Raw genomic sequence first — 15968 nt, forward strand, 5'->3', positions numbered from 1 at the left:
CATCCAAACCCTCCCGCATGATCCCTGGGACTCACGATTTCACATCAACAAAATCCCTATAGTCCTAAAACTTTCTTTCAAATAGTTCCTTCAGCTTCTTTTCTAATCAAACCCTGGCTATCCTCGGAGAGTAGTGTTTTCCCAGCCACTCTCTCTAATGGGGACAGTGTTTTCCAGCCCCCTTATTCTTGACATTATTGGAGGCAGGTAGCTTTTTTACTTCCTTTTCATTGCCACTCCCACACCCTTAAAATCTACCACTTTAAAGGATGTTTGCAGATTATATTACCTGCTGCCCCTTTTTTGTGACAGCTATTCACTGTTTTCCTGGTAATGTCATCTCCTTCACTTGACCCTACCACTTTGTCACTGTCCATCATCCCCTTGTGTCCTTCCTTCCCTCTGTACTGAGCTTAGATTCTATTATCTGTCCCAATAATCACATTAGTGCATACACCTGCAGCCCTCGTGTCATCCATCTCTTCTTCCATTATGTTTGTCCAGGGTATAGCTCTGGTCCTAGTTAAACCCAACTCTCCTCCATCTTTTTCCTGCTTCTGCGTAACTAAATGTCGATATAAAAAACCACACAGCTACGCTGGCTACTAATGAGCCATGCTGCCTACTAGCCAACTTCACTAAATTTCCATGGTCAATGTACTTTCCCACCCTCCAACTTAACTCTTTCACACCTTCTCTCTCCTCAAGTGCCTCTTTTTCCAAAACCTCATTCTCAGTGGATGGCCTTCCTTCTTAGTTAAATGAAAAAAGAAGCAATCGGAAGATAAAAATCTTCATCTTGTTAATACCACGTCTATTCACTTATATATATGCCTGCCAATCTAGTCTCTTATTGTTTCTGCTCCAATTTAAAGCCTATTCTTCATTCCTTCTTGCCTGCTCAAAGACCTTGTAGTATTTCCAAACTTAAAAAAGAAAAACAATCAAATAAAACCTCTTGATGCCATATCTTCCAGCCACAGTTTTCTTCTACTTATGGCAGAAGTCCTAAGAATCCACATCCTCTTACTCTACATTCTCACATCGTAGTCTCTCTTGAGGAGTCCCCACAGAGGTTTTCATCCGCATTCATCCCCTGAAGCAACCCATGCTAAGGCCACTACCAACCTCCATGTTGCCAAATCTCGGGGTCAGGTCTCGGATGCTCACTCTCTTCTTTTTGAAACACTATTTGACATGGCTTCCAAAATACCACAGTCTTCCTCCTATCTTTGACAATTGCTTTCCTTTGCTGGTTTTTCTTCTTTTATCCCAGGGCTCATTCCCAGGACCTATAATCTTCCATTTCCATACCATCTCCCTAAAGGCTTTCATTCTGTTCTATTATTTTAAATATTACCTCTGGAATAATAACTCCAAAATTTGTACCTGAAACCTCATTTAGCTTGGGGCCTACAGGACACTTCTACTTTGAAATCCTATAGGCCTCTCAAGGTTAAGACCAAAGCAGAACTCATGACTTCCCTCCCCAAACCCCAAACAACTCCTGCCTGGTCTTCCCCAAATTGCAAATTACATGACCTTCCATCTAGTTACTCAGGCTAAAAACCTGGCAACCATCCTTAATTATTTACTTTTTGTCATAATAATATTCAACCCATGAGAAAATTTTATTGTCTCTTCCAGATTATATCTCGCTGCTTATACCTTCATTCAAGAAAATTTTATTGGCTCTTCCAGATTATATCTCGCTGCTTATACCTTCATTCAAGGCACCATCAGCTCTTGCCTTGACTATTGCAATGGCCTCCTAAGTGGCCCCTCTATAGTCTATTCTTCACACAGCATCCAGAGTGATCTTCGTAAGAGAGAAATTAGACCATATTTCTTGCTTGCTCAAAACCTTCCCATGCTTCCTATTGGTTCTTTTTCTTTCTTCTTTTTTTTAATGCACAATTCTATACTAGTCCACAAGGCACACTGTGTTCTGGACCTTGATACCTCTCTGACTTCTCTTCAAGTCACCCCAGCATTCTTGCGTTTTTGAACTCATGGCCAGCCCCAGACTTTATACTCACCTGCCCCACTGCCTGAGAGGCTTATTCTGAAGAGGTTTGCAAAAGACTTCTGTGGCCATTCTACTTAAAGTGGCCTCTCCTTTATCAATCCCTGCTTTATTATCTTTATAAAATTAAAGAAAATTCATCTGTACCTGAAAATATATTTTTTGTGTTCATTTACAAGAACATAGATTTTGCCTTTCTTGTTTACCAATATGTCCCCAGAACCTGGAACACATAAGACACATAGTAAACATTCAGTATGTTTGTATAATTAATAATTGTGTTGTGTATACATGCCTGTGTGAGTGCACATATGTGTGTGTGCCCACACATGTGCATGCACACACACATGCACACACATACACATTTGTTTATTCCTGTGGTGAAGTTTGGTACCTGTATTTTAATGTTTAGTTACACATATGTAAACAAAGCAGACTTTTAGAATTAAGACTTCAAGTGCTTTAGATGATTGTTACCTTAGGTGCTACACAGAAAATGGAATACAATTGTTTGCTTCCATTTCTTGCCTTGGTGTCAATCTGTATGTAAAATAAGATTCATTTTAATACCTTAGAGGCATTACTTTGCTTCTTAAGCTCAACAGAGGGGATAAGCTGGTTAACCAGATCTGAGGACTCAAGTTTCCCATTCAGCACATGCACCTGTAATACATCACAGCAGCTGTGCTTCCCCCATACACATGTATGCAACTTACATGACATGCATAGACTAAAACCGATTTCTTAATTCAAACTCTTATCATAGTGATTGCTATTATTTCCATGGAGAAAGACTGGATGCTACCACTGCTAGAATTCTTGGATCATTAAAAAATAATAAAAAAGCTCTAACCAGAGATATCACACAGGGTAGTCTTAGGAACTGATTATTTATAGACAATAACTTCATGTTTTTAAAACATAAAAATACTTAAATCCAGAAATTTTTACCCTAACTAGTTTGATTAACATACTTGCTTTTATTATTATGGTTGATTTATTTTTATTCTAACTCATTCAAAGGAAAAGACAGAGGAGAAGAGAGGAAAAAAGAAAAACATTTGAGGTGGCACATTTATTTTTCTACTGACTTACTACTTCTCGTACCATGTTAGATAGTTCCTCTACTTAATTCATCTATTAAAACTGAGAACAGAGGCATGTTATAAAATAATATTAAGTGTGTAAAAAAACAAAGGAATCTAAGTTTTAAGTGTGTCAAATGTATTTTTACAGGAAAACACAGTACAAATTTTGTCAGCCGATATGATCCCCGATTTAATAGCTGGATACAACTTCCACCCATGCAAGAAAGGTAAGTGTTTATTTCTTGTATCTGAAACATTTGTGGCTGCTTTACAGAAGCATGGAGGCCGAATGGTTTTCTAGGATAAGGTATGCTGAATGAAGCCAATGAAAGACAGACGAGGCAAAATACAAAACTTGGCCTGGCCAGTGTAGATTAACTGCCTTATTAACTCAATGGAGAAAAATACTCAAACAAGTCAGTTTTTTATATTAATGTAGGAAGAAAAATTTATATGACTTTTCCTCCTTTACTACATTGCATCGAGTTTTTTTGGCAAGCAGAGCTACAATCTCACTGGCTAGCCCACTCTCCTTGGTTATGATATATTTAAATTCTATAATTGAAATATAAAACACCATTCTCACAATGATGTGCATTTTGATGCAGAAATTTCAATATTAAAGTTTTCAAGTCTCGCTTTCTCAAATCCCTTATATTTGCCTCCTCAAATATCTTTTCATTATACATTCAAGAACAGGTCATTTGTTAGCTTTTTTTAAAAAAAGTTTTGCAACGTAGCCTCTCATTTTTTATGCATGCAGTGTTTATCTTACCCAATTCTCCTGGCACCAAAGGACAAGAAGACAACTACATTTATACATATTTGACTCTCCTGGCTGTCACTTAGGAATGAGGCCATGTCTAAATATGCCTATGGAAATTTGCATGCTAAAATTTGAACCCTTGGTTCTCTTCAAATAATATCTCAACAACTTCCTGAGCAAATTCTTCAAAATAATAGTGACAATAATCTACAACCTATTTTCTCTTCTCAATTGAATTAAGAAATAATTTTATTTCTTATTTGTTTCATGACCCTTCACTTTAACATTTCTTTTTTAAAAAAACATTCAAGCAGATTGCACTGAGATTAAAATAGATCCTTAATCATAAATTCCAAGTTAAAAAGAAATTTTCGGATCATATCATTCATTTAAAAATGGACATTACTACAGGAAGACAGTATGAATCTATGCTATAAAGAAACTCGCTAAGTTTCTATTCTATATAAATATATTAAAACTTTCTTTCAGGAGACTAAAAGCTATACACTGAAAATGGTGAGGCACACAATACTTTAAAAGGACCACAGACACTATTAGGAATGTCTAATACCTCAAGGAATTATTTTTAGTCAGTTAATATCCTGACAAACTTCTCAATCTTCCTGTTGGTATACATGGATACATAAAAGCCTCCTGATGTCTTCCTCCTGTTTCTCTCTTTTCGGGGTTATTTCTTGGTGCTGTTCTTGTAGCTTCATCACTTTACCTTTTAATCAAAACCACTCAAAAAAGTTTTACATAAAAATATGTTTAAAATAAGCATCAATAACATGTTTGAAATGTCAGTATCTCTTCACCACAGTCCCCTTTGCTGGGGGCTATACACCACGATAATTAACCTTCACGCCTTGGTTTTGGGAGGCATAACTCACGTCGCGGTCAATTATCTTACTGTAGAGCCCCTAAGGATGAGAAGTATTGCTGCAAAACCTAATTAGTAATTTTTTAAAAATGTGTATTGTTTACTTGATATTCTATAATGACTTCCTCTGAGGCACTATGGCCTATCATGGCAGGGTCTTACTTAGACAATTTTTAGCAGCTCATTGACCTGATAAAAAGACCTGCCATGGTCTGTCGGCACCCGGCAGCCACCGTTGACAGGATGGACTGTTTAACGTTTCTTTCTAAGTCATTATGGTATATCATGTCGGGTCCCTAGTAAGAGAAGTTTTTTTTTTAGATTTAGAACAATCAACTCGATAGACCAAATAAAGAGCTCCTAACAGAGCAGAATGGGAAAAGGCAGATCTCACAAATACCCAGTCAATCTTCTAGCTCCATATCTCCTCTGGGTTGGTTGACCCAGGCAGCAATTCATAACTTAAAATGAAATTTTTCTGTCATTGCTGAGTTTCTATTCAAAATAGCAAGTACGATCAGTTACTATTGTGGTCTAATTGGTGATTAAACAAAGAAGAAGAAAAAAAAAACTAAAATATATGAGATACTTTTCAGATCAGAAAAGAAGTTTCTTAAATGTTTAATTGATTTGGTTTTGCATTGTATAGGTCATGAATCAAATTCACCAGAAGGTCCCCACTTCCCTACTTCCATTAGCTGCTACCAAACTGATTGAGAATAATAGAAACACTCTAGAAGCCACCTCTTTGGTAACCCATTCTTACAGAGCTGGCTGGACAGATTCCTAGGACATCTTAGCTAATCAGAGATTCCAAAAGCGTATAAATAAAAGTGCAGAATACCCTCTAGGTTCATCTGAGAAATGGGCACACAATCTTTAGTTTTATTCAACCATGAATAAGTTCAACCATAGCAGAAATAAATGCATGGCTGCTACCTATAAATTTACTGATAGCAATGATTAGACAAAAATGTAGTTTAAAATGTTATGCTGATGAGTTGTTCTGGTCTCAGATTTGGAATTTGATTCTTCAAAAAGAAGAGGGCAAAATGAAAACTCGAATCAATAGAAATGCTTTGGAGACTTTAAGTTTTTTATAAAATAGACATTTTAGGTATTATTCTCATAGAGATCTTGCTAGTCTAGGGGAAAAATAGAAAAAGTAAAAGCATTTTGTAGAACAACAACAAAGCATATATTTCACAGTATAAGTGAAAAGCTGGAAGCAAATCCATCAGAAATGTTCTCAAATGTAACAGTTTTGTTTCTAGAAGCCTTACAAGAAACAATGTGAGACAATATTCTGTTTGAAAAATCTATTGTTTTTTAGCTGATGATGAAATTCAAAAATTCAAGCTGAGATAAAGTTATAACAATTTAATCTCATGCTTTAGTATATAAACTGACCATTCTTAAGGATAAGAAAGGATTCGTGAAGACCTGTACAATATGCAGGATTCAATGCATGTTTGTAGAAGTTATTGGTAGTCTTTTTAAATTTATCTCAATACACTGAATATTGCCTCTGGTAGTGGGGTAAGTGGGGATGAGGAGTGCTGTAGGGGGAAGAGATGACAATTTAAAATACAAAGAGGGTAATTCCATGAAGGAATCTTTAATAGTCGTAACTTACTTTTCCAAAAATAGCTTAAATAGAATAACCCGGTATGCTCTTCATGTGGAGAGGCAGGGCAGGGAGCATTCTCAAGAGAGACCTGCTATGGAAAGACTTTAGCCTCGAGCAAATGTTCACAGTTGCAGACAGACCATTAACCAGTGTTTCTATAACGCATTTCATGAATTCTCACTTTGAACATGCAAGGGAATAAAGGCAGAGACTCAGAATCTTCTCTATTGGAATTTTCTACATAAAAATGCACTTTTATCAGGAAGCAAAACCTACTGATTTTTTTTTTTTCCATTTAGATCCTAACAGTGACACTGTGTGGATAAAGCTAGGAGTACACATGGAGCATTAAATTTAGAATGCTTCAGCTAAAAAGAGCAAGTTCTGACAGACTAACTCAGTGTCACAGTGAGGAAAGAAGGAGCCAGATCAGGAAAAGTGAGAAAGATGAAATTTAGACTAGATAAAAGGAGTTCACACTACAAAATAAAGAGCCTTCTCTTATCTTCCACTATCCAAATTTTAAGAGGTTTTTCATGCTAATGGGCATTTTCTCTTCTAGACCAATATATAATGCATAGAACTCACCACCTTACAACCCACATAGTTCAATTATTTTTAAATGGCCCATTAATTATTTCAGAGGCTCCAAGACCTGTCATAGAGTCATACGGAAGAAGGACACCGACCCACCCTCATGTCAATGGTACAAAGAAATATCTATATACAGGCTTTTCCAGACATGTGTCAGTCTTTTCAATGAAACATTTTAACTGAGGAGGTAAAAGCACTAGTAAAATAACTTTGACCTATCGTATTCTATAAGAGAGTAATTGAAACTTAGCTAGAGAAATGAAAGGAACCAGTAGTCCATCTGTATACACTTAATTTTGCAATTGTTTTTATTTATTTTTATTATTTATGCCTAAGCACTTGGTCTTTCTAGGTGGTCTCCCATCCAAGTACTAACCAGACCCGACCCCGCTTAGCTTCACGAGATCAGACATCGGGCTTGCTCAGGGTGGCATGGCCGTAGACCATGGACTGTGGCTCTACTGGGGAGTGAACCCAGGACCTTCTGCGTGTAAAACAGAAGTGCTAACCGCTACACTATGGAACCACATCCTGCAATTGTTTTTAAACCTAATTTTATATTTTAATGAGTTTTTACTCTATACCAAAAAATTCCATTTTTTTTAGGTTTGCATTTCTTTGATAATCTGATTAAAATTTTTCTCCAAAATCTTTCTCTATATTCTTCCCAAAATGCACATGTGCAAAACATATGTGCGTGTGTGTGTGTGTGTGTGTATAATTTTATTATAATTTCCAAAGAGCTTCATGAACCCCTCAGAAGGCATAGGCCCAATTTAACAACACTTCATAAATCCTTACTTTATGAAATCTGTCCTTCCTGCTCTTTATTCTCCTTTCTACTTTTTTCTTCCTCTTTCTTCCATCATTGTTCTTCATCATCCCTCTGAATTTTACACAGCACATTTTTTTTAAAGCATCAAGAAAATATAGTAAAAAACAAACATAGCCAAAATATTACTCTAAAATTATTCATAATGCTAATTTCAGGACTATAAAAAGTACCCAAACCATATGATCCTGCAATCTCACTTCTGCATATATGTCCTAAGGAACTAAAATCAATATTTTGAAGAGATAGCTGTATTCTACCATGTTTATTGTAGCATTACTCACAATAGCTGAGATGTGAAAACGACATAAGTGTCTGTCAACAGATAAATGTATAAAGAAAACACGGTGTATATTTACAATGGAATGTTATTCAGACATAGAATTGAAGGAAATCCTGCCATTTGTGACAACATGGATAAAACTGAAAGTCATTATGCTAAGTGAAATAAACAAGATGGAAAAAGACAAACACTGTATGATATCATTTATATGTAGAATCTAAAAAAATATTGAACTTAAAGATGTATAGAATAGAATGGTGGCTGCCAGGAATGAGGGGCAGGGGAAATGGGTAGTAGTTTGTCGAAAGGTACAAAATTTCACTTGTAAGATGAATAAGTTATGAAGATTTAATGTACAGCATGGTGACTATAGTTAATAATACTCAATTTTATGCTTGAAATTTGCTGAGAGTAGATCTTAAGTGTTCTCACCCCTCCCCCCAAAAACTGGGGGATAACCATGTCAGGTGACAGAATGTTGGTTATCTTGATGGTTAGAATCCTTTCATAATGTATGCATATATTAAATCATCACATTGTACGCTTTAAGTATATTGCAATTTTATTTGTCAATTGTACTTCCATAAAGCTAGAAATAATAAAATAAAACTGAATACATCACCATCTATATAACATATACTATATCTATATGGTAATAAACCGTCCAAATAAATATTAAAGAATTTAGTCATCACTTAAAATATTATTAGGAAAAGTTTATATGCAAACATCTTGATGACTGATTTTTAAAAAATTCTTATGCAGGTAATATTAACTAGTGGTTTCTGAGCATGAACAAAATGCTAGACACTATGATAAGCACTTTACCTGAGATGTGTATTTGCAGGTAACCCTGTGAGGAAGGTACCATCATCATCCCCATGTTACAGATGAGTAATCCGAGGCTGAGAGGGGTTGAATAATGTGTCAAAGTCCACACACCCAATAAATTATAGAGCCAAGCAATCTGTTTCCAGAGACCAAAGTATTAATCAGGATGCTACATAGATGCTATATAGGGTTTGGGCTCTTTGTAAGCACAACTTGGAAAATCTCTAAATCATATAGGTTTACTTGATAAAAATTTCTATAACTCCTCATCTTGCTATTGACATCGACCAAGAGTCTCGACATCAAATTTTGTGAAGACCATTAATTCATCAAACATAAAATATATTCTCTGAGAGGCTTGGCACTTAACAACTGTACTTTTTCAGTATTGGACTGTATGTTATCCTTATGAATATATAATTCTGGTAGCATCAATGAGAAGAAAAAAAGAAGCAAGGAATCAAGGACTTGCTTTAGATTTCAACCTAGTCGTCCCAATTCCAAATTTTTGAGCCCTCTTTGAAACTTTATTCTCCCTCAACTCTCATATCTTATTAGTTACCAAGTCTTACATTTTCCTCTGAAATTTTCTTTTCACCACTCCTTTCCCTGTATTTCTCTAGAACTCTAATTTAGGTCCTCAATATCTCACTCCCAGATTTTGGTCTACCTCAGAATTGGCCTCCTTGTCTCCAATCCTTTCAACGCAGTTTGTGTGTCTTTTGCCTTTGATGGCATAGTGAGATAATTTAATAAATAGCCTCTCTTGAAAAGAAACTAAAAAGATATCCTACAGCTTTGTAAGAATCAACACGAAAAGCTACATAGACAAAATTCCTATAATTGGTTATATAACAGCAAAATTTCAACACTATACTCAGTTCACAAAAGTTTCTCTATTTGTGATAGTACTGTCGTGGGGAGTGGGGGGAGAAAAAATGATAATTGAAGAAAAATTTTGATGATGTAGTTCTCTTATAAATTGGGAACAATGACCCTTGAAGGACCATAAAGAAAGTGAATGTCAAGATAATTTATTATTGTTACATTATCTACCTCATTTTTCACCTTGTCTTACTGAGCTGATATCCATACAGGGTACCAAATATCCCAAACATTAGTGAACATTTTAACAGTATATCAAAAGCCAGATAAAAAGAGCTGAAACAAAGAGTTGGTAAATGGCTTCTCTATTGTTCCTTTACTATCAAAAATGTTAAACAGAATGGGCAATCCATATGATTACTGTATAAAGTCTCAGATTTAGAAGGTAGCTAAGTGTAATTTCCAAAGGTTTGCAACCCTTTCTGAAGCAGAATGTACCTCCTTTCCCTGACTAACTGGGCTTCTTTTATGATTTATCATGGATTGTTGTTTTCATTGTAGAAGAGCCAGTTTCTATGCATGTCGGTTGGACAAACATTTATACGTTATTGGTGGAAGGAATGAAACCGGCTATTTGTCCAGTGTGGAGTGTTATAATCTAGAAACAAACGAATGGCGTTATGTGTCCTCTTTGCCACAGCCTCTGGCAGCTCATGCAGGAGCAGTGCACAATGGGAAAATATACATTTCAGGCAAGTCATTCCTCTATTTTCTGTTACAAAGTTCAATTCCAAGGCACTTTCTCGACTTGTATGTATATGTTTAATTCACAGGGGGTGTACACAATGGAGAATATGTCCCATGGCTATATTGCTATGACCCTGTAATGGATGTCTGGGCTCGAAAACAAGATATGAACACAAAACGCGCCATCCACACTTTGGCTGTAATGAATGATCGCTTGTATGCAATTGGAGGAAATCATTTGAAAGGTCTTTTTTTTCAAAATCACAATAACATTTGCATCTCATATTTCTTGCTAAGGGGGGTTTCTCGTTAGATAATCATAGTTAACCGAGTAAAGAACATGTTAACCAAATAAAATCTACTCTGTGTAAATTACCAGTACCCTTGGGCAAGCATTTATTTTGGCTTCTCTGCAGATAGGATTATTTTCAAGTTACCACACACATTAAGGAAATGAATAATGATGTCTACAGAAAATAAAAATGAAAGCATTAATAACCGAAAAAGCACAATTTGTTAGAACAATGAATTCAGTGAAATAAATTATTCCTTATCACCAAAGTTATAGTAATGGATTTTTTTCCAGAAAATTGTTTTCTGTAGTAATCATAAAAACTTTAGTCATAGCTGCATAAAGAAACTAATACATGATTTTTCTTAAACACTTAGAATTTCATGTCTAAATTTAGAATTATCTCTTTTAAGAATCATCTATGATTCTCAAACTTTTTCTATTTACTTTTTTAAATAAAAAACTTTTTTAAAGCAAAGTGTTTTTAGAGCCATGTTTTGGCTCCTTCCCTTTTCCGTCTTTGTATATGCCTACAATTTTTTGTAGTGTACGTGCATGTATGTAACTTTATGGCCATGACTATAACACTGAATATGACAGGAAAGCATAGATCAGGCTTCAATTTCCTAATCTGAAAATGAAGAAACTGGTATAGTTGGTCTCTAAATTCTCCTCTAGCTATGACCTTCCATGATCCTTGAAATTGAACTAAATGAGAAACATGCCATCTGAATATGGTAGATAAGACCCATCTGTGCACTTATTTTTAATTGGATACATGTTAAAAAATGTGTTAGACATAGACATTTTTCTATTTTACATAATACATATTTATCCCTATATAATAAAGCCTGGAGACGTATAATTTTTATGTAAATATTTCCAAGTTCATATTCCATCCAAAATGTCATTTTCCTAGTCTAAGTCTGTGGCTCACCTTAGAGCTCTCCTCAATGGAAGAGGATTATCTTTACTGCTGCAACTCTTCCTTTTTCATTCTTTTTCTCTTTCACTGGTGCTTCTTCATTTCAATCCATACACCATTCCTTTACATCAATATATTTTATATTAACTTTGTAGCTTTCTGCATTAAAAAGGATTTAATAAGCCATTTTTTAATAAGGTCTATACCCCCCATATAGTCAACCAATGACTCTTTACCAATCTAGTCAGATATTCTTGCTTTGAATTAATCGGAAACATCCAGAGTTGAATTGTTTGTTTGTTTGTTTGTTTGTTTGTTTGTTTGTTTGTTTTAGGCCCTTCTGACATATCGCCTAATTTCACCAGTAAATTTATACATTTGTGTCTTCAAGGACACAGTGATCTGCTTCTTGGCTCTACATCTTTTTTTAAAAAGGAACCCTAGCCTTAAATTGAGACCCCAAGAGTTTATTCTTTTGTGATTCCATTTTGATATGTCACTTAGGTTTCTCCCACCTTGATGTAATGCTCGTGGAATGCTATGACCCAAAAGGTGACCAATGGAATATTCTCCAAACTCCCATTTTGGAGGGTCGAAGTGGTCCTGGCTGTGCAGTGCTTGATGACAGCATTTACCTTGTGGGAGGCTACAGCTGGAGTATGGTATGTGCCCACACTGAACTCCTCCTCCTCCTCCTTTGTCTTTGTACTTACTTTTGTTTCCCTCAAAATGTATTATCACCCACGCAGGTTACCTTTTAAGGGTATAATGCTTATATTAAAATACTAAATTACCATAGGTAATAAAATAGAATCAGTGTGGCTACTATAGACCTGGCTTGCTCTCTGATCAACTGTATCATAAAATGGGGTAGTCCTCTGGTGCTCTCCCATCCCTATGCTTTCATGGTTCTGGCTTTTCAAATAAAAGTCGGACTGTAGTGGTTTTACAAATGTTCTGTTGAAATTGTTTGAATAGAAGTGTCTCATAAGTTTCTGACCAGTACTGTATGAAAAATGAAAATTAATTGTTCAATATCCACAAATTTTATTTAGAATATGTGATTTGCATTGCTTTTCACTTCCCCCCTCTTTATCATTAAAATTTCCAAACATACACGCAGTAGGCTCTAGTTGATGCATCATCCAAATTCAATATCCATCCACATTTTGCCACACTTACCTCATTTATCCTCTTTTTAAAAAATTTTTACTGAAGCAATTTGAAGCAAATTTCAGACATCGTATTATTTGGCACTAAACGTATCAGTATTTATCTTTAAAAATCATTCATTTATGTAAACACACTATCATTATCACACCCAACAAAATTAACAATAATTCTTTTGTATCCAATCCATATTTAAAAGTCCCCTGTTCACTATAGTAGTAAAATAAAAACAAAAAAGTGAGGCAACAATCTAAAATCTAATTTACTTCAATTATTTGAATATTTACAGTGAGTTTTTTTTTTTTTTTAACTTAAATCAGCTAGATAATTTCTATTTTTTGGCAGCTATTTTAAGAGATTTGTTGATCATCTGGGATATTCTAAGCATTTGACTTTTATTATCAGTCACACAAACACAAAAACAAATTTTGAAATCTTATCAGTCTCAAATTTTCCTTTGCAATAAAATAGTTTAAAATTCACTGCTTTCACTATGTAGTTTTTAGCAAGAGTAGAGAATTGATATTTTTTTCTCAATGTAAACGTGATAAAAAAACAAAAGGTTGCCATTGCATTTCTCTGCACATTCGTTTCTAAATGCTTCCTGCTCTGCCATTACAGGGGGCCTACAAGTCATCTACAATATGCTATTGTCCAGAAAAAGGCACCTGGACAGAACTGGAAGGAGATGTAGCAGAACCGCTGGCAGGCCCTGCCTGTGCAACTGTTATCCTGCCCGCCTGTGTACCTTACAATAAATAACACTAGGAAACCCTGGAATGAACAGTATCACATTCTAGGAAACAATGACAGGCAACATCACTATTATACTAGGAACGATTTGAATGGTACAACTGCCGAAACCCACCCTTGATTGCTGATGATTTACAAGTAACTACAAAAGAAAAAGACCTGTTCTTGAACAGATACTGTGTCTGTAATTCAGATCACACCAAACTTGCTGTGGTGACAGACTCTTCCATTTCAGACTGGTTTTAACTTGTCCCAGCTTTACAGAAACTCCTCACGTGGATCTTAACTTTCAAAAAGAGGAAGTTAAATACAGAAGAGTGCCCCCAGAGAGACCTAAGATCAGTATTGTGCATTGTAGTTTACCTGCATGTGATCTATGTTGAAGTTTTGGGGATATTGTGTTCATAAATGATTCAAAATTGGACCCACTAAAATACTTACCCTGCATTACGGAAATTGCCACTTAATTCTATATTCCTAACCTGTGACTACTTCACAGACTCCATAGGCAACACAGTTATAGAAAATCATGTAAGGTTAAAGAGAAACACTCTTGTTTTTTATATAACATTGTTTCATATACCTTCTGCTCCTTACAGCACCTGATGGGATCAGAGAAGAGAAAGATGTTGGATCTTATACCAATTGCTTTCTACCCTGTGGGCTCTAGAATAGCCAGAGTCATCACTTCTGTGTCCTCAATTTTATTTGAAAGATGAAAACAAAATACACTATGTCACCATTCAGTTCACAGAGGCTTTCTCATTTTTTTTTTTTTTGCAATATATAAATAAGTAGTGAACACACCTGTTATTTGCTTTAAACAGTAGGGCTGACAGTCAGTCATAAAATATTAAAGAGATTATGTTGGATAACACCTCTGACCCAAACTTAACCCAAAATGAAAACTGGGAGATTGCTTTCATGAATTTAGGGACAAAAAGAAAGAGTAATTTAAGTACAGTCCCAATTGTCTCTATGTTCCTAACACACACAACTTAAAGAAGCAAATTATAGCTCCTCACAAATACTCCTCCTCTTCCTCTCCTTGGCTCTACAAATGGCTCTAGATATGACTCTAGAAAAACACAAGATTATTCCCCAGATTTTTCTCCCAGCTGATCATATGTATTTGTTATCACCAGAGATGCCTGAGCTCAGTTAAGCGAGTAATTGCTAGTTGTCTTTAGGAGCCTAAGGAATTAGGAGCAGAAGGTCAAGAGAACAATGAGATCGTCCCAGTGTGGCCAGTCAAAAGAACAAAACTGACAGGAACATGAGTTTGATTTTTAAGCTCTTCAGAGTTGCAACAACATCCATTAAGAGTAAATAAAAGCCTAAAATATTTTTTAATCACCCAGAGATGTTGTTGAATCCCTCAACATGTGTCATTCAAAGCAACATCATGAGAAAGCCACAAATTAAAAATGCCTGGTGAGAAGCTTTCACTGCAGAGCATGTCAGATGGACAGGTGTACTGGAATCCAATGCCGTTTCTACAGTAAAGTGCAATCTTCGTTGTTTTTGTATTTATTTGTATGTTCAGATCCAAAGGATCCATTGTAAAAATATATATATAAATATATATCCAGTGCAATCAACTTTCATTTCTTTTTTCCTTGAAAGCATATGACTATATAGAAAGAAAGAAAAAATACAGTACTTTGTGGGAAAATCCCAGCTGACATCACAAAGAGAACAAGGTCTGCTTCAAAACTTTCATCGTCAACTGCCACTATTCCATGTGAACGTCACAGTTTATACAAGGATGTTTGCTTTCCTTAGACTTGTTCTTCCTTTATTTTTTATTTCTAGCCAAAATAAATAAAAGCATTTATGAGAACTATAAGTAAAGCTTTCTGTATTTCAGAAAGACACAAACTATTAGAAAGTGAAAAGTGAATAAATAAGTCACAGATGATGTAAATTTTGTACAGTATTAGAATGTATAAATGAAGCTTGCTTGGAAGGGGAAAACTTTAAATAAAAACTTTATGTACTAATTTAACTGTCTCTCATATTCCTACTTATAAAGCATATGTATAAATCTCTACATTGAATTGTATGAAGGTTTATAATATACAAATGCCTAAATATTTTTATTCTGCAGAAATACTTTACAAGTTTATTCAGCTTCCTGGCAATATATAAATGTATATAATATGGACAATGCTAGAAATTATTGAATGCTTCAGGAAAAATGTTGTGAGTTAAAAATCATGAGTTGAATCTGATTGTTCCACTGTAAGAGTGTTATAATAACACATAACTTACCCAAAATTTAATAACTAAATATTTATAGGAATTATTATAAGCACAATCT

At 35.1% G+C, this 15968-nt stretch overlaps 1 protein-coding gene across 3 annotated transcripts in view; it reads left to right on the forward strand.

Moving 5' to 3' along the window:
- The window catches only part of KLHL14 (kelch like family member 14), a 113919-nt gene extending 98266 nt beyond the window's left edge, over window positions 1-15653 (forward strand). For all 3 annotated transcript variants that reach the window (XM_015595772.2, XM_006919996.3, XM_025038654.1), the window contains exons 5-9: window positions 3263-3341; window positions 10320-10510; window positions 10592-10750; window positions 12227-12384; window positions 13514-15653. In XM_015595772.2, the coding sequence (XP_015451258.1) occupies window positions 3263-3341; window positions 10320-10510; window positions 10592-10750; window positions 12227-12384; window positions 13514-13654 (728 nt within the window). In that variant the 3' untranslated portion in view covers window positions 13655-15653. The remainder of the gene's footprint in view (window positions 1-3262; window positions 3342-10319; window positions 10511-10591; window positions 10751-12226; window positions 12385-13513) is intronic.
- Window positions 15654-15968: the final 315 nt, after the last annotated feature.

Source organism: Pteropus alecto, unplaced genomic scaffold (genome assembly GCF_000325575.1).
Source record: "Pteropus alecto unplaced genomic scaffold, ASM32557v1 scaffold146, whole genome shotgun sequence".
Taxonomy (NCBI): Eukaryota; Metazoa; Chordata; class Mammalia; order Chiroptera; family Pteropodidae; genus Pteropus; species Pteropus alecto.